The 18738-nt window shown below is 49.2% G+C and overlaps 4 protein-coding genes across 4 annotated transcripts; all 4 read right to left on the bottom strand.

Annotated features, from left to right (window-relative positions):
* Nucleotides 1-1062: 1062 nt before the first annotated feature.
* Nucleotides 1063-10206, bottom strand: TERG_05293 (uncharacterized protein; the record flags this gene model as incomplete). The annotated part of the gene is made up of 3 exons (XM_003234654.2): nucleotides 5513-10206; nucleotides 5059-5447; nucleotides 1063-5001 (listed from the first exon to the last, which is right to left on the bottom strand). Exons 1-3 carry the CDS (start codon nucleotides 9795-9797, stop codon nucleotides 1063-1065), a joined length of 8613 nt encoding a protein of 2870 aa, XP_003234702.2. The 5' UTR covers nucleotides 9798-10206.
* A 445-nt stretch (nucleotides 10207-10651) lies between these two features.
* TERG_05292 (uncharacterized protein) lies at nucleotides 10652-11149 on the bottom strand (the record flags this gene model as incomplete). Its single annotated transcript, XM_003234653.1, has 1 exon — nucleotides 10652-11149. One exon carries the CDS (start codon nucleotides 11147-11149, stop codon nucleotides 10652-10654), a length of 498 nt encoding a protein of 165 aa, XP_003234701.1.
* Nucleotides 11150-11713: 564 nt separating this feature from the next.
* Nucleotides 11714-13474, bottom strand: TERG_05291 (uncharacterized protein; the record flags this gene model as incomplete). The annotated part of the gene is made up of 1 exon (XM_003234652.1): nucleotides 11714-13474. One exon carries the CDS (start codon nucleotides 13472-13474, stop codon nucleotides 11714-11716), a length of 1761 nt encoding a protein of 586 aa, XP_003234700.1.
* An 8-nt stretch (nucleotides 13475-13482) lies between these two features.
* TERG_05290 (uncharacterized protein) lies at nucleotides 13483-17185 on the bottom strand. Its single transcript, XM_047748405.1, has one exon. It carries the CDS (start codon nucleotides 15549-15551, stop codon nucleotides 14646-14648), a length of 906 nt encoding a protein of 301 aa, XP_047604387.1. The 5' UTR covers nucleotides 15552-17185; the 3' UTR covers nucleotides 13483-14645.
* Between the last annotated feature and the right edge of the window lie 1553 nt (nucleotides 17186-18738).

Here is an 18738-nt window from a genome sequence, read left to right as displayed (position 1 = left end):
GTAATTTCTCGCACCTAATGCATACCTCCATGTTTTCCGACTTGTATTAGTATAAAATAGCGTTGAGATTTTTCTGTAGTACCTTATTTTACGAGCATGATAGCATTCATGGAATAGCATACCCATTTCGGGATTCCGCTTCTTGTATGTCACTCAACTGCTTGTAATGTTTCTACTATATACGCGTTGTCTCTTGTCTCGATAAAACCAGCGAGGGATAAAGAAACCCCACACGTATAATAACAACAGTTGATGAGAACCAAAAGTAAGCGTACCCAGTAGTCTAACCATGAAAAACCGAATGCAAACCACAGTATCCAAATGTCCATCCATCTATCGTCCGATTCCCTAATGGAGACAAAATTGCACGTAACAGGGAAACCGCCTGAACAAAAGAACGATGCTTAATAAGGAGAAACAACATCAAAGCGAAAGAACAGCAAAGGCAACTCCAGCGCCAATCCAAGGTTGAAGGGTATACCATCGCCCGAAGATGAAAGAGAGAATGAGAGCTAAATAATGCACGACCTTCCACTGCTAGTAGGACGGAACGTTAAATGCAGTTTTGGAACACCTGAATATAAAACAAAACGAAAAATAATATGCATGGAAGTGGTGGAAGTAGCCCTGGGCTATAATTTATGCTCAAAAGTGGTGCGACCAGAAGAGGTTATTGTAAGGAAATTTGAAGCGAGAGGGATGATATATAGAATGGCACCTAGTCCGGTAGCAGACGTACACCGGGGGAGCCCCAGTGAGTAATATACGGGTATGCAGTCTATAGTTTCTGGATATAATCATGCTAGACTTAATCCAGTGATCCAAGAAACTTGCGCCCAAGGAAAGAAAGGGGCTTTCGTCGTTGTCTGTATTACATATGAAATTAGATATCAAACCTTAGAAGAAAGGAAAAGAAAAAGAAAAAGCCCTAGATAAGAAGTGGTCCTCACCTTTCAGAAGCATCATCAGTGGCATTCTCACTACTGAGAGATGCTCGACTAGTTGTAAAACGGCGTCGAGAGCGACCAGATTTATCAATTGGCTCCTGCTAACCAGTTAGTTCTATGCATGATAATTAGTGGGGCTGTAGCGGGGCTGTTGACTGACATCTTCGTCCTCTAGTGCAGAAGATCCCATAGGACCAATATCAGAATGTGCCGTTTTGCTCCTTGGGGGAATACCCGTAGAGTCCGTGGACGGTGCAGCGCTGGCCTGGAAAGCATGCGAGTTCAAGGATAAATCGGGAGACGCGGACCGTTCAGTTGAGGTACGGCTGGCGACACTATTTGAGCCATCAGAGTGAGGTGTGCTCAGAATTGACTGGCCGTCTAACAATTGAGAAGAACTGGCTAGCTCTCGAAGACGCTTCTGTTGCTGCTTGTTTGGCCGATGATGGGAGAATTTGTTGCCGAGTATTGCGGGTGCATGTGAAATCAAAGCCTTGATTGCATCCTTTTTTAGCCGTAGAGCAAGGTCCAAGTTAGACCACGACTTATTTCGATATTCAAGAACAGGCAGCCTGAAAACAAAGTCGTGGATATCTTCAATATTCCGCTCTCCTTTGCCTTTATAGCTTAAACAGAGTACAACATCGTTGATCTTCACATGAGTAAGGATCATGAAATTTGATGCACGAGATATCATCCGAGAGAGATCATCTGCTCCATGTGCTTTATCTATATGCACTTTGGTTGGCGGTCGCTTGAGGGCAGGCCTTTTTAGTTTCTCTTCAGCTTTATTTCCAGCTTGACTTCCGAGAGACCAATCCGAAGCTTGTCGTTTCAGCACAGTAAGACTATCAGCAGATGCTTTCTTCGCCAAAGTACGACGGGTAGGCACCTGCGATGTAGAACGACTTCTATCATCTTCAGTGTTACGCTTCTGGGGAGCCGGATCTTTGATGATTGGAGTCATCAACATGGACATTTTAATCCTTCCGGGCGAATGAGAACGGCGTTTGTCAGGCAAGGCCAGAGTAGGCATTAATCGTTGCTCAACGGTACCTAGGCGAGAAGGTGGCCTTTCATCCGCAGATGTACTGGCCGTGCTCATCGCTGGAGTATTAGCACCACTGGTTGTGTTATCAACTTCCGAGTCATCGCTGGGCGGATCTATCTGTTTGATCATAAATGGTGAAAAACTTCCATTCTCAAAGGCGTTTGGCCCGGCAGCTGGGAAAGCATATTCGAACAGCTTCTGACCCAGCTCTCTTTCCAGCTGTATCTTGAGAGGGAAGAGAGTAACTTCAAAATCATTGAGTACGGGTATTCCAGCAATAGCCTCTAGCATATACCATTTGACTTGAAGCATTTTACCCTCGTCTTTTGGGCGAGTTCCTCGATGGTTGTCTTTGTATGGAAGGATAACTTGAGGATAGAGCGCCTCCGGTAGTAAGTTAAGCCCGTATATGTTCCCAACTTCTATCGTGTTATAATTTGACCCGTCACTATTATCCGTTCTACCGTATGCGGCGTCTCTTAGTTGAAATTCCGCGATCGGCTCTTTACTGTTCGTCATGAGATGCCAAACGATTTCCGTTGCAGCAAGAGTCCAGTGTAGTAGTCCACTAGATGCCGATTTTGCGCGGTCATCACTCTTTCTTTGAGATGTTGTGATGGCTTTCATCATGAAGAACAGTTCATCTTCACACGTTATCAGGTCTTTCTCTAGTGACACTCGGTCCGCTAACCCTTGCTTGTCAAGGTATTTGCCGCGGATTTGGAACAGGCTTTTGATCTCCTCGAGATAACGGATTCGCTGTTGGAGACGATTGACAATTTCTGGCGCACCTCGAAGATCACTAAAGTCAGATGCCAGCATAATCTTTTCCAGTTTCTCGGCCCGAACTTGCTCTCGGGGTTCACTGTACATGAGCAAGTCAAGGGCAATAATATATAAGGAGTAGTACTGTGAAGAATCACAGATCGCCCGCACTTGTGGGAAGTCAACAGTGATTTGGTCGATTCGATGTTCTGTAGGGTAGGCGGCATGCCTATCTTCAATTACTGACTCACCAGCGACCTTCTCGTTGAATTTCAGTCGCAAGGTATTGAACTTGTCGTAGCGTAAGCTTGCAGATGTTTTCTGGATAATCCTTGAGAACCCAGAAAGGTCAATATCAAAGTCGAACATGGCTTCCACTGAGACCCACGGTGGCCATGACGTGCCTGGAGCGTTTCCGTATCCATTTCCACAGTATATATGTATATGGCTAGAGAAACTCTTTTGGTCTGCGACGAAAAACTGAGCGCTGTCCATGCTAAGTGTAAACTGGCGTTGTACCAGTCCACTAACATCATCAGAGACTCTGTGTTTATCCATAATTGACACGACCTTTAGTTGCATTCCTTTAGCGGTAACAACAGCCACAGATTTCTTATTCTTCTCGCTTTGCAACTGAATTTGGGGAGCAATGAGTCTCAGATGATAGCTGTTCTGCGGTGTGAATTCAGGAGAGATATTGCTACTCGATTTTGAGCTTAGAGTAGGATGCTTGCTCTCTCCGGGAGTAGGCAGTTCTGCATTCACAAATCGACTTGCATCATTAAGGAGCTGTTCAATGCGCTCTTCGGTCGACATGTCGTCATCTCTTTCAATCTCGATATGAGAGCGAGGTTCAACATTCCATGGTGTTTGCTGCTTTTTGCCCATATGCCGGCGTTTTGCCTTGACTTGCTCGTCAACGATATCAAGGATGAACTTCACTGCACGCCGTGACATGTAGTACACAAATCCACGTCTCTGGTTGACTTGATGTATATATCGCAGAATTATGTTTCTCAAGGAGTTGTTCCATTTCAATTGTATGTTATGAATGACGAAACGGTTATCAAAGTCGCTCGCGAACTCATCCTCCGTCGAGGATATTAGAAGATCGGCGTTTTCGCTGCAGCGATGCGAAGACCCATTAGTGTTACCATTTTGGACAAAATGCATTTCAAGCCGTTGCAGTTCATCCTGAAGGAATTTTCGTCGCTGTTCGAGGGAAAGTCCGTGTCTGACCAGCGTTTCATATTGCCTTCGAGACTCTTCATCGGCTATACCATCGCGGATAGAACGCAGCTCAAATTCGCCAACAACACGGTGATGCGATGAAGATTGAGCTTCCAAGACTTTAAGGCGTTCCTTAAGCAACTCGATTTGTACCCGTCGGGGGTCGTGGTCCTGTGACATAACACATACATGCGTAGGCTCATCTCCAAAGGGACTGTAACCTGGCTCATCTGGCCCTACTTTGATATGATCCGTTTGGCGGAAGAACGAAAACCGAGGCGAATAGGCCAGTGGAAGAATTTGCGTTCTCGGATTGCTTTCTACCGGAAGAACCCAATCCAACTCGACAAAATCATCCATATCAATCCAGTTCAAATCCTCGTCTGGAATAGTAAAGTTTGATATATCTGCAGGCTGAGATATACCAGGGTAAGTTGGGCTGATTCCATCCTTCTCGCTATCACTGTCTTCAGCAGAATTACCAATTGATGATACTGCGCGACAGTCGGCCGAAATGAAATCCAACTGTGCTCTATTGATTTTCATGGAACTTGCTCTCGTCGGTTCAAGCCGTCCTTTGACCACGGTAGTATACTCTCGCCGCTGGTGAAGGTCGAGCATGAAGCTATCCAGCCGCACTTTCAGGCCCGTTGCATAAACAATATCTTCCTTGTAATCCTCCGGATCCTTATGCTTGTAAATGTGGGAGACGAAGAGCGGAGACAAGAAAAGTTTGTACTTGATAGTGCCGAGATGACGACTAAATTTTTTACTTGTCTTCGTTAATCCAGGGAAAAGAGGTCCTTGACGGACTGGAAGTGACATCACTCCAGAAAAGAGAGACCACCAGCTAAAGAAATGGGTAAAGAACTTGGGGGTAAGATGGACGGTGTTGTATGAAGCCGATGGCTCTCGGTTCGTAAGGGTCCACTCTCGAGCAACAGGTGCAACGACAGCTAACGAAAGATGTATGTGATTGCTTCTAAACCCACGGAATGCATCATAGTCCTATTAAAGGGTCAGTTTCATCCTAGAATCAGTATATAGGATTGAGTGACGGCTCACCTTTAACTCTTGGGGGCTCAGATACATGGGGTTGCGTAGGACAACCTCGTAATGAGGCTTGAAATCAAAGCATCGCTCTGCACCATTCGCATTTCGTTCAAACACCAAGCCTGCAAGCCAGCGGACGTTTCCTGAAAGCTTCATTATCACCTTCTTGAACAATGCATCACTCTTCCCGAATCTAGCGGTGCCACTGTTAAACGATGGTGATTCATATGAATATCTTGCTTGACGATTATAATCAGGAATAGCAAGCACATATTCGCCGCTTGTAACTGCAAAAAACTCTTGAGGGTCGTCATTCGTACGGATTCCCCATTGAACATCTTTACGCCAGCACATGACGAAACCCGCACCAAAGCCGGTAACAATGTATGGATCACGGGAGCCTACAGAAATTAACTGTCAGCGTTCGTCACAATATGAAGCATGAATTAAAAAAACTATGGCTTACCTTTTAATCTGAAATGGACATCGCCATCTCCTTTCCAAACCCATAGTAACCTTGAGTGGAAGCTTAGCCGTATCTTGTCCCAGAACCCAACTCGCTCCGAGGGATCTATCTCGGGCTTAGTAAAATTCTCAATAATCTTCATAACGTCCTGGATGACCGGTTGGTAGGACATTCCCCAAGATATCGTGGTAGGCTGGTTGGTGTTGATTTCAATTGTTGGGTTAGAATAGGTTTTCACGGGAGCAACCGTCCTGCGAACGTCAAAGGAAAAGCCATCCTGCATTGTGCCATCAGAAGCAAGGGATGGGGGAACAATATTAACAATAACCTGGCGAGAAGATTCGGGTCCACGAAATTCTTCGGCTATGACAAAGTCTGTCTTTAGGGACCAGGCTGGAACACGCGCGGACTGTCCAGGGCCTAACGGAGGGATATGGATTAAATCAAGTGGGTAGTCTCTTAGGTTGAATCTAGCTTCTCCCATATCCAGTCGGATGCTCATCGGTATCAATAAAGCATACTTCATATCCAAAGGCATGCCTTTCCCAATCCTATGCAGATACTGGGGATATTCATGAAGTGGAAACGACGGTGCATCCAGAGTGAATCCAAAATCTGTTATCCTGATGGCAAGTAAACCTGGTCGGCTTGGGATTGGAATCACCCCCGGAACCTCTGGCATCCCATCAGGAGGTTTGTCAGCTCCAACGAAAAGGGACCGGAGTTCTCTAACTGCTGCATTCTGAAACCGAATTGAATTATCGATTTTTTTCTTCCAAGAGCGCGCGTTGTGAGCTTGTAGTTGGTTCCAAGCCTCATCCGCGGATAGAATACTACAGTCTGAGAAACTCGGTAACTGGCTAGTATCATATCTCCCTTTTGTGTAGGCATTTCTCCCCCTTGATCTAGAACGTTTCCTCGGCCGACTATCTGCGCTAACGCTTCTTGGGTATTCACCACTCCTACGAGAGCTTGTATAAGGCCTTTCTGTGAATGACCTGCCATTCTGGCTTCTGAGACGGAGAGTGGCATAACGATCGTCTTGACTTTCTCTTACTTTTTTCAGCTTCATATGATATGCTTCCTCGCGTGCAAGACGTTGCTTCTGCTCCTGAAGACCGAGACGATAAATACATCCGAGTTTCCATTCGAATGGATCGTCTTCTATCTCAAAAACCATGGACTTGCTACGCAGTGATATTTTGGGTACGCATTTTGGTCCACTTGGGGGCTTTGTCACGCTTGGAGAGCTTGATTTAGTCTTCATGCGGTAGTTGAGTAGTTCCAGTGCCTTGAACGTGTTGACAAAATTATCAAACACACGGTACATTATCATGTGCGGAGGAACAGCCACTCGAATAAAATCAGAGGAGATGTCGTATGACTTTGTGGTACCCAAAGTCTCTGCCTGCTTCGTCCTGCTCTCTCGAAGCCCAACACGAATACCTCCAACACTGATGATTCTGGTCCAAGTCCCTTTGGCCTTTGGAGATTCCACATGCAGTCGGATCAGGTGCGACCGGATAAAAGGCGGTGACCAACGGTGCCGACCTGCAACAAGCCCATACACCTGAAGCAGTATCCTTGGATCAGATGGCATCACACCCTGGACCTGTATAGAAGGAACTTTGATATCAAAAGTAGTGAGTTCGACTTTCGAAGACTTTCCATGTGCTCTCATCGAGGACAATCTGCGTTTCGGTCCGCGCGGGTTCACCTCAAGAGTGGAATTAAAAAATGCATCACTAATAGTAGTCGCAGCAATACCTATTGCGTAACATCGATAGAGTGAATGTTTGATAATAATCTCGTTGATGATAGAATTGACATGGAAGATAGGGCCTTGAAGATCGCTCGAAGTGGTCAGGGCTATCTCGAATTGAGGCACCGATAGGAAAGCGTCTGGTTCCATATAGTCTACTGACTCCATGATAAAACTCTCTAATTGGCTGACATTGAATGTTACTCTCCTACCATCCGACGGACGGGAATAAGACTTCCCAGAGGGTGAAGTAGGCGTAAACCTGAATGGGTCGTCCGAGATAGCAGAGTGGCTAGGAGTCCGGCGCCGCAGGGACCGTGGGTTTGGCTTTGGCTTTTGAAGCTGATACTCCACTGACCATTCACCCAGATGAAGGACAATTCCTCTGGTAGCAGAACCAACAGTAGGATCTGAACCGGCAATTTCAATGCTAAAAGCTGAGGATTCGAATTGGAAACGAATAAGCCAAGGGGGCAGGCGCCTTAGAACGCTAGGCGTATCATGAGAGGAATTATGTTTCGAAGGAATAAGCCTCTTCAGCTGCTCAACAGCTTGGTGAAGGCCACGAGTGAGTTCCCCGCTAAGTATATGGATTGAAAATGAGTTCATGGAGCCTGAAATAGCAACCGCAATCTCGGTGGTTGCATTTATATAACACTTTAGGTCCATTGTGTCCGTGGCTAGTAGACGATGCCTAACGCCTGCGGCTGTTTGGTAGTAAATTAGATGAGAAGATATACGGTATGTGGCGACCAGGGAATAGAGGGCACCTTCTGCAACAGAATGAGAAGACTCGACGTCAAGGGAAATAGAGGATATAGATGAAACAAGAAGGTTATAGTCAGAAAGAGTTGCTGAGTCTGAGGTGGGGAGCGCAAATCGAAGAACGGGTTCGTGGACCGAGAGTTTGATTACAGCCTTCGGCAGAAGACGTGACATAAGGAAGTGACTTTTTTGAGAACTAGAACGTGGAGAGGATCCTCTCGCCTGTATCAAGGCTAGGATGTTTGATAGATGTTTGGGTTCCAGGTCCACGGAGGGAGATGTAACAACGAAATTGGCAAAAATGACATTTGAATTCCGCTCAGCGGCATCTCGGTGGCTGCCAGCCAATGCCATTGTTTTAGAAGGGAGGGTTGTTTTGATGGTTGTTGTAGCCATGGGGATGTATATCAGCTTATCATGCTCATCTATATTCTCACCCAGAGATACTGACGATGAGATGGCGGCTATCAAAGCCTGATGGGCAACGTCGTCACGCTGAAAGTACATTCTGTGTGATGGATGGGCTGGGTCCATTCTATGAAAGTCAACACCCACCTCGTGAGTGTAGAAATTTAAATAGAGGGGCTTTTCCATGGGCTCTGGATTTTCCACGGTGCTTGAGACACGGAAGAAACTCAAAGCGAGTTGGAAGTCCTGGATTCCGCGTATTAAGGAGGTAAGGAACGCCTTCGATTCAGTAAGATGATGGGACATGACCTCCTCTTGATGGATATCCTGCTGTTCAGTGTCCGATTCTTCCATGATATTTCCCAGAGCAGTTTCGTCATCAGTGTCTTCGCAAGAAGTTCCAGCGTCTGGAGTCATATCATCTGGTAACGAAAGCAGCTTCATCCGTAGTAGGATAGAACGGACATCGTCATACGGGATATGAAACCTCCCCACTTTGACCGAAATAGAGACCTCCCGTAGCCCTTCCATGCCATTTTGAAGAAGTCCATGAACATTAATTCCGATATTATCAAATATCTCCTTATGTTCACAGCCATCTACCGCCAGGAGTATATTGCGGGCGTTAAATATCCATTCTGGAAAACGTTTCTCTTCCGAAGCATCTTCGTACTGTCGAAACTGCTTTCCACCTTGCATAACTTTACGCCTAGCATCCAGGGACATGGTGAGGGCGCCAATATGAAGTTCTCCTGCATCTCGTATGCGAAGTGTAGTCTCTGTAGCCGAGATATCAATCAAAGCCAACCATTTGATCTGTCTGAGCAAACGTTTCAATCTCTCCTTAACTCCCTTCAGGGTCTTCCACGTCCTCTCCCAGGACGCTGACTTCTTCCTGGTCTTTCCATCACTGCTAGCATTGCCGTTACCGTTACCCACGACATCACTCTCTTGCGCAGCTCTAGTTCCATCCTTTGCCAGGCCCTCTGGCGTATGTCCAGCAGTAGCGGCAGCAGTGGCAGCTCTGCGACGCGAGCTCGCAAGGGCCTTCAAATCAAGCGCGACAGTAGCTCGTTTAATTCGCAGGCTAACGTATGTAGGCTGGACGAGCGAGGGTCTATGCACCGAAATCCCAATACCTCCGAACTTGATATAAACCCCCTCCCGCGGCGAATATGCGATGTGTCGTAGTGAAAAGTAGCCGATCCGCTGTATGGAGACGCCGGTAGCGATGCGGATGATCGCGAAGAGAACAAAGGAGGAGATATAGATGAGGACGAGAGCGACAAACACCGTCGTAGGGCTCAAAGAGGCCATGCCAAATGGCAGAGGTCCTAGGGCTCGAAACATTGGTCAATCCATGCGGCAGGAAGGACGACGCTACATGGCACCGAGCTACCACAGCGAGCTCCAGAGACCGAAAACCTCTCCAGCAGCAGGCTGTATATGCTCATGCTCAGTGCAGTCCAGCAGTAATAGCCCGTAGAAAAGCAAGCAAAGGAGAAAAGGGTGTCCTCCTTGGTGCTGGCAGCTTAGTCCGATCGAAGTGGCCGCTAGCAGGATTCGCGTTTCGAGGCTCAATATATAGGGCAAAGTGGCAAGGATGCGCAAAATGCCAGGATCCGACAGGCCAGAGTGTGCACCATTCGCCTTTGGAACGAAGGAGATTGTAGAGACAAGTTATCAAAACTGAGGGTGGGTAGTGGGAAAAAAAAAGGAGCTGTTGAATAGTCGATGATGTATCTTTTTTTTTTGGTGTTGCCGCAGATCTGGTGACCCGCCAAGTCACGGATGGCGCATCTGTCGGAGATATGTTTACCTGAACCACGGTTCTATTTGGTTAACTAGAAGGATAAGTAGCCCGTTGGGCGTCGGGGGGGGCTTAAGGGGATACATTTATAGCTACAGACTCGCCAGGATGCAGGATCTGTCGATGTGGAGGGAGATCTGGGTTGTGGAGGCTGATATTCCATCCTATCTGAAGGTCTAACCAGAAACATCCTGGAAGAAGTACCAAGAAAGAAGCAGAGGTAGAAGAATAAATATTATACATGTCTAAATAGCAAGAAACTGCCCCAAAAAACTCCATATATATGCTTGCCAGTGATGGCATAAATATCAAATCATTACACAAGATCCACTCGCACTGGTAAAACGTGAAAAAATAACTCCGCGCAATAACACACAGGGCGCCCGGTCTAGAATCAAGCAGTGTCCTCTAGCCCAGCAGCTCTCTCAGCTTTCTGCTCGCGACTTTTACCGCACTCGAGTGTTCGACACTGGCGCGCAAACATTGGCTCAGGCTCATCGGTAGGGACACTGCGACCCTTGATCGTAACTGTCTTTCCGATCTCTCCCTTCAGCGTTCCCAGGCCTATCTGTCCTACCATTGGAGATGGCCATGGGTCAGGGAAAGGCGGAAATGTCTGCGTGTATACCTTCTGCACTCCGTCGAGCCAGAATGTTGTGATTGGAGACACCTGCGTAGGTACGGTTGGCACTGGATCTGGTGGGGCATCGACAATAGCTCGTTCCTTGATAATTGAGTCTGATGGTAATGGGGGGTTATCGTGTACTTCGTCAGATCGTTGTCTTATGGCAGGTGTAGGTGATGACACGGATGGGGCGCGGTCAGCGGCGAAAACGCTGGTAGATAGAAGAGAGCATATAGCCAGCAGGACTGGACCCTTTGAGAACCACATATTTTGTAAACAAATACACAGATATAAGGCCGATGCGAGTTGGATAGATATTCAAGGAGGTGGTCGATAGTTGGCGTTGACTGCGTGGCGAGTGCGTGCGAGTGCGCGCTGCGTCAATTCAGGCGAGCTCGAACGGAAGCTGTCAGCGAGATGAATAAGGGATTATGAATAACTGACGCCGACCAGCAACCAGTTTAGATAGTATTCATAGCTGGCCTGTCGTTTGGTTTGATCCGTTCGATGTTTTCGATGTTTGATCAAAGTTCGCTCCCTTTTCTGCTGCTGGCGACACGTAAGATGGTCACGTGGGAGCTAGTATTAAATTTAAAACCTATGCAAATCTGTCTCACCAGGAAAGCTCGACGAGAGACAACGAGAGTTGATGAGGCCAGGGAGATGTTGGTAGAGATACATGGGCGGCGATGGTGCTGGCAGTCACAGCTAGCCAGGCACAGGAGCTGGAAGGAGGCTGGATGACGGCGGTAGCGAAGTTGGTGGTGAAGTAGCTAGTTATCTGACATGGATTCAAGAAGATCACAAAATGATATGTAGCAGGCTATCAAATCATTCATCTAAGATCTTGTCCCAGTCGGGGGTAACGACGAACTTGCCAGTGACCTGAGACATGGCCCAGAGCTTCTTGTCGCGGATCGAAGCGCTGCCGTCAGCGGCCCCAGCCATGTTGTCCGACAGTATCACGGCATCCTGTATGAAGCCGACGGTGCTGCCCTTCGTGAGCTCAAAGCTGACGCCGCCCCAGTCAATGGTTGCTTTGCCGGATCGGTGTATGTTCAGCTTCCCTACTCGTCCGCGCGGCAAAGTGCTGTTTGTTGCTGTGACGAGAGGAGGTGCAGTGCTCGCTGTGGAAGCCGGGTTGACAGCGCCTTCTTCCTGCTTGATAGTCACAGAGCCCTGGGCTGCCGGGGCTGTACCAGCAACAGGCAGAGGTGTAGCAGTTTCAACAACAGCTTCATCGGCTTGCCCAGCTGCTCCGTTCTTCTCAGGCGTTGGCGGCACTAGGTTGGGGGTCATCGGGGGGAACTGGAGTAGAAATAGCTGGCCCTGGCGTTCATCAGTTGCTGGCTTTGCAGAGGTCTCTGCGTCATCCTCATCCTTCTTCCCAACCTCAGCAGTGGCGGAGGTATCAGGGGCATTTCCTGCCGTTGTAGATAGGCTCCCGAGTGTGGATTTCAAGTAATCAATGTCCTCTTCGTAACGGTCATATTCCTGTCGCTCCTCTTCGGTCTGTAGCTTCTTCTTTGGATCCTTGACCTTTCTTGGTTTAACTCGTGGTTTCGGGACAGCTTTTTCAGACGGAGCGGGAGGGACACTATCATCAATGGTAGCATCGTCATCAGTGGGTTCTGCTTTGATCTGAGGGCCATCCGACGTAGGGTCAGTCTCTTTTATATCTCCCATAACCACATCATCGTCACCTCCATCAACATCAGACTCAGACTGGTCATCCTCGACAAAGAGGCTATCATCCGCAGCTCCAGCCTTCTCCTTAGCCTTTTTCCTGAGCTCAGCAGACTTGCTTAAACTTGAGCTTGATTCAGTGGGAATACCAAGGGAGCGTTCAACATGTTCATGCCTCTCAACACGCACCGGCCGAAGTCCACGGCTTCCACCCGTAGGCGTAGATTTTCCCATGGACGCTTTTCCCTTCGTCATGGCACCGGCCTCGAGTGCCTCCCCTTCCGAATCACTCTCGAAGTTGATATGGTCGATGCTAAACCGTAGTCCGTGATCACTTCCTTCGTCAGAAGAGATATCTCCACCAATCTGTTCTCCGTCTGCACCGGCTTCATTCTTCACTCCATAAAAGCCAGATATTTTACCAGAGCGGCCGCCTTTACCCTTCCAGGCGCCTCCATGTCTTCCTGGCCCTGTTCCTTCCCCTAGAGGTCCAGATGCACCACTCGCGCCGCCCCTGCCACGCCCTCTGCCTCTGCCTCTGTCTCCTCCTCCTCGTGTTGTCCGTCGTGCAGCATTGGCCGCAGATATTCTTTCCCGTAGCCTCTGAGCTTCAAGATTCTCTAGCGCATCTCTTTGTTCTTTGCTCTTCCGTGTCACCACCTTCGGCTGGAATTTTAGTGTTGGCTTGGGTGTTGAGCCGTCCGCATTCAGTGGCACCAGACTGCCGCCTGGCGTTCGCTTCTTGAGAGATTGTAATCGCTGCACCGGTCGTCCTCTGACGCTCGCTGAGCCCCCACGGCCCGTGCCTCCTGTCCCCGATGGCCCTGGAGTAGCCGAGGAGCTCTCTGAACTGCTTGGCTGCCCTCTTCCAGCGGGTGGTCTATTTGGCGGGGGATTTGGCGGCATGTTTCTCGACTGAAAGGGATATCTAGAAAACAGATAAAAATAGGTAAGAGTATGCGGTCGTGTGAGACGAATTGATCCTATTAGAAAATTCGTTAAGAAACGCCGGGTAAGCGTCAACCAAAAGCTCTTTTGCACAGCTTCAGCTTGTTTGCGACAAAATATGAAATTTTGAAGTCATAATTCGGCGTAATTTTCTTGTGTATGTTCATTACAATACACACCAAATATTTGGGATTGGCGTCAGATTTGTATGCGTATTATTACAAAAGTTACCGGCTATTGATCGGCTTCAACGCTCTTAATATAGAATGTAAGAAGCAGTATTGATATTTTCAACCCGTCCATTGAATCCAATAAATAACAAAGAAAGGGACTATTTTGGTCGATAGGACAACCATACGGAAGCCCAAGCCATAGCTGCAGAGAACACAAGAGACCCGAAGCAATATTTTTGCTGTTTCCTTCAGGCAATATCAGAGGCAAGATGCGACTGATACAGCCATTAGCCAGAACCCCCACTACATCAACTCAGAGAGACTCGATGAGACTGAGAGAAAAATGAAGAGATATGAAGGAAATAAAGGAAATCAAGGAAATTTTGAAATTCGAGATTAAACAAGACAACGACACCGCAGTAGGTACATGACTGTAGAGAGCGAAGGCGCAAGTAAAAGGATGTAAATGCAGTACAAGAAACACACAAAACTCGCAGCGCCTTTGATGTTAATGACAGTCGCAATTGGCATAAGGAAAAGCTGATGGCCGGATGATACTTGCAGCAAATAAACACAGAGAGGTAGATGAGGATGTTGGATTTCGACAGTTGGTAGTTTGAGACGAGAGGTACAAGGAACAAGCAAGCCACCGTTTGACGAAGAAAGAAAGAGAAACAAGAAAAACAGGAATCAAAGTCTATGATAATGATAATTTGATGTTAACAGCTGCTTCGGGGGAGGGGTGTTGGTTTGTCTGTTTGTTGCTGGTATGAACAAAAGTCGTAGGTATAGCCGAAACTCGAATAGCAGGAGGCATGCATTGGTAATGAAAGAGTATGTGCTCGCACAAAGGAATATTCGATGCTGCAGGTTGTTACTCGAAAACAGGGAACGTCAAGGCAGTGGTGTGACGGCGAGAGTAGAAGGTCTCCCTGAACCACTGAGGGCTTTCACAATCAGCGCTTTCGCTTCTTGTTCTTGTCCGGAACCGTTGCCGTGGTGGATGAAGCAGGAGTTTGGGCGGCGGTGTCTTGTGCTTCCTGAGCCTTTGCAGCAATGGCGGCAGGGTCCTTTTTGACAGAAACACCCATGTGGCGGCCATATCGGCCCTTGCGACCGTTATTCTCGTCCTCGCTAATGCATCCCTCGATACCGATGCCGGCATCCTTGCATCTCTGGCAGGGGCGCTGACGGTCACAGCCCTTCTTGCTCTTTCGGCATCTCTGGCAGCGTGGCTTCGTGGAGAGATCTTCCTCATCAGCAGCTAGCTGGTTGTGGAAGTTGACACCTCCCTGCTGAGCGGTGGCTGGGAGTATTGGGGGTGGCACCGGTTTGGCAGAGCTAGTTGGGGCTTGTTTACCCTTGCGAGACGCAGGGGCAGAGCGGTTCTTTGCATTGCGTCCTCCTTTAGCCGTAGAGGTTTGTTTGGCGCCGGTGCCCTTGGCTGAGGTTGCAGCAGTGGTTGCTGCGCTGGCTGATTTCCTTGCACGCTTGGTTCGAGAAGACTGTGCCTCATACGATGGGTCATCATCATATTCGCTCTTGATGTTATCTTGAGAGGCGAGATTTTGGTATTCACCATCGATATCATCACTAGCTGGATCGCTGCTTTCACAGCTAGGAAGGATCTCGTCCAATGTCTTGTGTTTCTTGGACAAGGCTGGGAGGGAGCCACTTGATGCACGACGCTCTCTAATCTTGGTTGGCAGGTCCGTCTCATCACCACTGACATCAGATATGTCCGTGGTTGCGCCGGTAGAAGAGGCGGCGTCGGCGATACCACTGAACGCATCGTCAACAGTGGAAGTGGAGTTACGGCCGTGGGAGAAGTTGGAGGTGTCTCCGAGCCTGATGAGCTGCATGGCAACGTCCTCGTCCGAGATGCAACTAGCAATGGTTGGATCAGGAGTAGGCAAGATGCCATGGCCATTCACTGGGGTAGCATAGTGTACCGCCGAGTTGGAGTTGGCTCGATTCCGTAGCCTGTGGCCATGATGTGGTACAGTGGGAGTCGCATATGGGTTACTCCCGCTTCCATTCTGAAGAGAATGCAGTTTCTCGTGGTTGCCAAAGCCCTGGGGGGAGGAAAGCGCCTGATAGCCGCTGAAGGCGTTCTGGTTGGGTCTTGCGAATGGCGAGGCATCGGGCGCAAGGGAGCGTCGCTGGGGAGAAATGGAGGATGCCGAAGTTGTGCGAGGCACTTGTGGAGGAGCAAACAAGGGAAGTTCCTGGGATAAAATACATTAATATCGAGATTAGATATGGAAACAGGTGGGTTAATGTCTGCAGAGCTTGATACTTACGGAGCTCTCGAACTTCGGGCGCTTCCTTCTGCCATCTTGGAGGATGTTTTCCATGCTGATATCAGCACTACCAAAGTGCTCACTCTTGGGCCTTCTTGAGCCGTTTACTGAGCTATGGCCTCCATCACTGTCACTGCAAGGCATATGTGCGTCATCATGGAAGCTTCCATGGGTGCTTGAGCCACGGCTCTTGACACCTCCTCGAGATGACTTCTGCCTCGAGGCGCTTCGGCGACCTCGGGCAGGAGGAGAGACACTTCGCTTTCCAGCAGCAGCGCGCGAAGTAGGACGGGAGACGGATTGGCCATAGTTGATAGCCTGGTTGCCCTGGGGAGGTGGCATAGAGAATGGTTCGCCAAGGGTAGGCCGGGAGTAGTTGTCCATCGGGGAGATGGCATAGTATGACGGCGGTGAGTGTTGTTCGGGGTAATGATGGTTCGGTATCACTCGGACATAGACAGTCATGCTGTTCTTGAGGTTCTCGTACCTGGCAATGAGTGTGTTGCCATCCTGGTCCTCAAAGCTAACGCCGCTGGCGGTGCCTTCGTAGATCCCATAGAAATTTTTGACCGTAGTGACGATGGAGTCGGTAGTGTCATGGGGATAGATCTGGACCCTCATTGGAATGCGAGCCCGCATCTTCGAGGACTCGTCGAGCAGCAGCTCGAAGGCCACATGCTTTGGAGACGGGTTTGAAGGAGACTCATTTTTGGCCGGACGGTCAGCCTGGGGCTGCTCGTCAAAGTATGCCTGGCTCTCGGAGACCGGGCCGCCAGATCCTGACACTTCACAGACATGAGCTGATGGATGCATTCTCACCCGCGGTTCCTGAGGCATATCCGATGGATTATTGCCTCGGACTGCTGGGTGATGGCGTTGTTGATGGTGCAGGTAGGCGAATGCGACGAAGAGGCCTTGGTAGGGTGAGACCGACTCTTTGGTGATGCAGTTCCCATACAAGTTCCGGGGCAAACAGATGAGAGAGGATATGTCAGGAGGTAGGGAATCGAGTGTATAATCCGGTCAGGGAGGCAGATCTGGTCGCAGAGAGAGGGCGATGGAGGTATATCCTGCTGGCTGATGGAAGTGCCGGTGAGAAAGTGGAAATTTCTAGTAGGCAGGATAGCCGGCAACGAGCAAGCGAGCTGTATAAATAGAGCAGAGGGCGCAGTTAGCTGTCTGTAGCGACAATAGAGGGCGGGAGAATAGATAATTGTGTCCTGCCAGCCCGTCAATAGGGCAGACGCTGGCTCCTATTCCAGGCAGACAAAGGTGTGTGTTGTCCCCGGGTAGGGGAAAACATGGTCGCTCGAGACGGCAGGGCGAGCAGACAGGAGAAACGGGAGCACAGCGATACCTACAGCTGGAGACAATGGCGAGGGATGGATCGCAAGATCGCAACGAGACTCTGCTGGGGGTCTGTCCTGTAGACGCTGGGTGCTGGCGAGGTGGTGATGATGGCCTTGGGGGCGCTGTGAGATGTCTGGGTCCTGTCACAGAATGGAGATCAGCGGCAAGAATTATAGAGCGGCTTTGGAGGGCAGACGAGGCCGGCGAGGAGAGAGATGACTTACCGGCAGGCCGTGGCTACTGAGCAGGCGGCAGGACGAAGCAGTCTGGGATATCAGGCTGGTCGAGGAGGTTGTTGGGCGTGCAGCGAGGGTCGAGGGAGGAAGAATGATGATGTGTGGATGTAGGTTGCGAACGAACGGTGGAGGAGGTTTCACACCACCGCCGGCCAGGTCAGCGAGAGTTATCTCAGCTAGTCATGCAGCGTATTATTATTACTATCATTTGCTCCCTTTTTTAAGGCTCTGGACGCAGGCGCCGAACCGGGCTGGGCTGCCTGTGTCTCCTGTTTACGGGCTGCTACTTGGTTTCTACGGCCGGTCTATCATATCCCCCTTCTACTATGCGATGCGCATCCGCTGCCCAAAGACAGAAAAGACTCAGTCAGGATCCTGATGCGCAACTAAGGCACGAGGCCCAATTACGCCTCATGACGCTCCTGCTGCTAATGCGCTCTGAGCTGCTGTCAGGTCGTCTATCAACCGTCAAGCCAGTTTGGTCCGTCAGTCAGGTCACTGTCAGCCCGTTGTTTGTGTCCATCTAGAATCGGCGGAAAGCCCTCTTCCCTCCAAGACAAGTTGATAACTATCAATCAAAAATAAAATAAAAAAAATAAAAAATAAAAAAAAAAGGGCCAGCCCGGAAGTATATGAGCTGGCCGTGCCTCTTTCGCCCGGGAAGTTCGGCGGCCTCCCTCCCTCCCTCTGATCTGATGCTTCTGGGTTGCTGCTGCTGTTAGCCTGCGTGCTTGTTCTTCCAAAGCAGAGCCCGTCGTTGTTAACTAATAATCCTGGGAAGAGAGGACCTGTAACCTAAATGCGCCTGGGATTGGGTCCATTTGCCATGTCTTTGCGACGATCCACCCGAGTTCTGCAGCTTGGGTTGGCCACGCTCAACACCCAGCGGCACACTGCGCAACAAGGGGTGTGTGTGTTAAGTTGTGTAGTCAAACCATACATAGTTTTCGCACCCTTCGATTCGATACGATACGCATTGTTAGCTAGGGAGCAGGGCGGACCTTCAATGCGTTGTTCAAGTATCCAGCGGCTGGGGGGAACGGAGGACGTCGACGGGTTGATCCTCTATCCCACCCCGGCTCTCCCTTCTTTCTCCTACACTTCCGAGACTCCCAAAGCTGGCGGTCCTTTAGTTAAGTGGACAGGGATGGGGCAGAGGG

This window comes from Trichophyton rubrum, assembly GCF_000151425.1.
Source record: "Trichophyton rubrum CBS 118892 genomic scaffold supercont2.5, whole genome shotgun sequence".
Taxonomy (NCBI): Eukaryota; Fungi; Ascomycota; class Eurotiomycetes; order Onygenales; family Arthrodermataceae; genus Trichophyton; species Trichophyton rubrum.
This window is presented reverse-complemented; position numbering and strand designations above follow the sequence as displayed.

What these genes read in the sequence shown, in the direction of transcription:
- TERG_05290 (XM_047748405.1), bottom strand. Translation starts at nt 15,551, where the DNA reads ATGCAGCTCATCAGGCTCGGAGACACCTCCAACTTCTCCCACGGCCGT.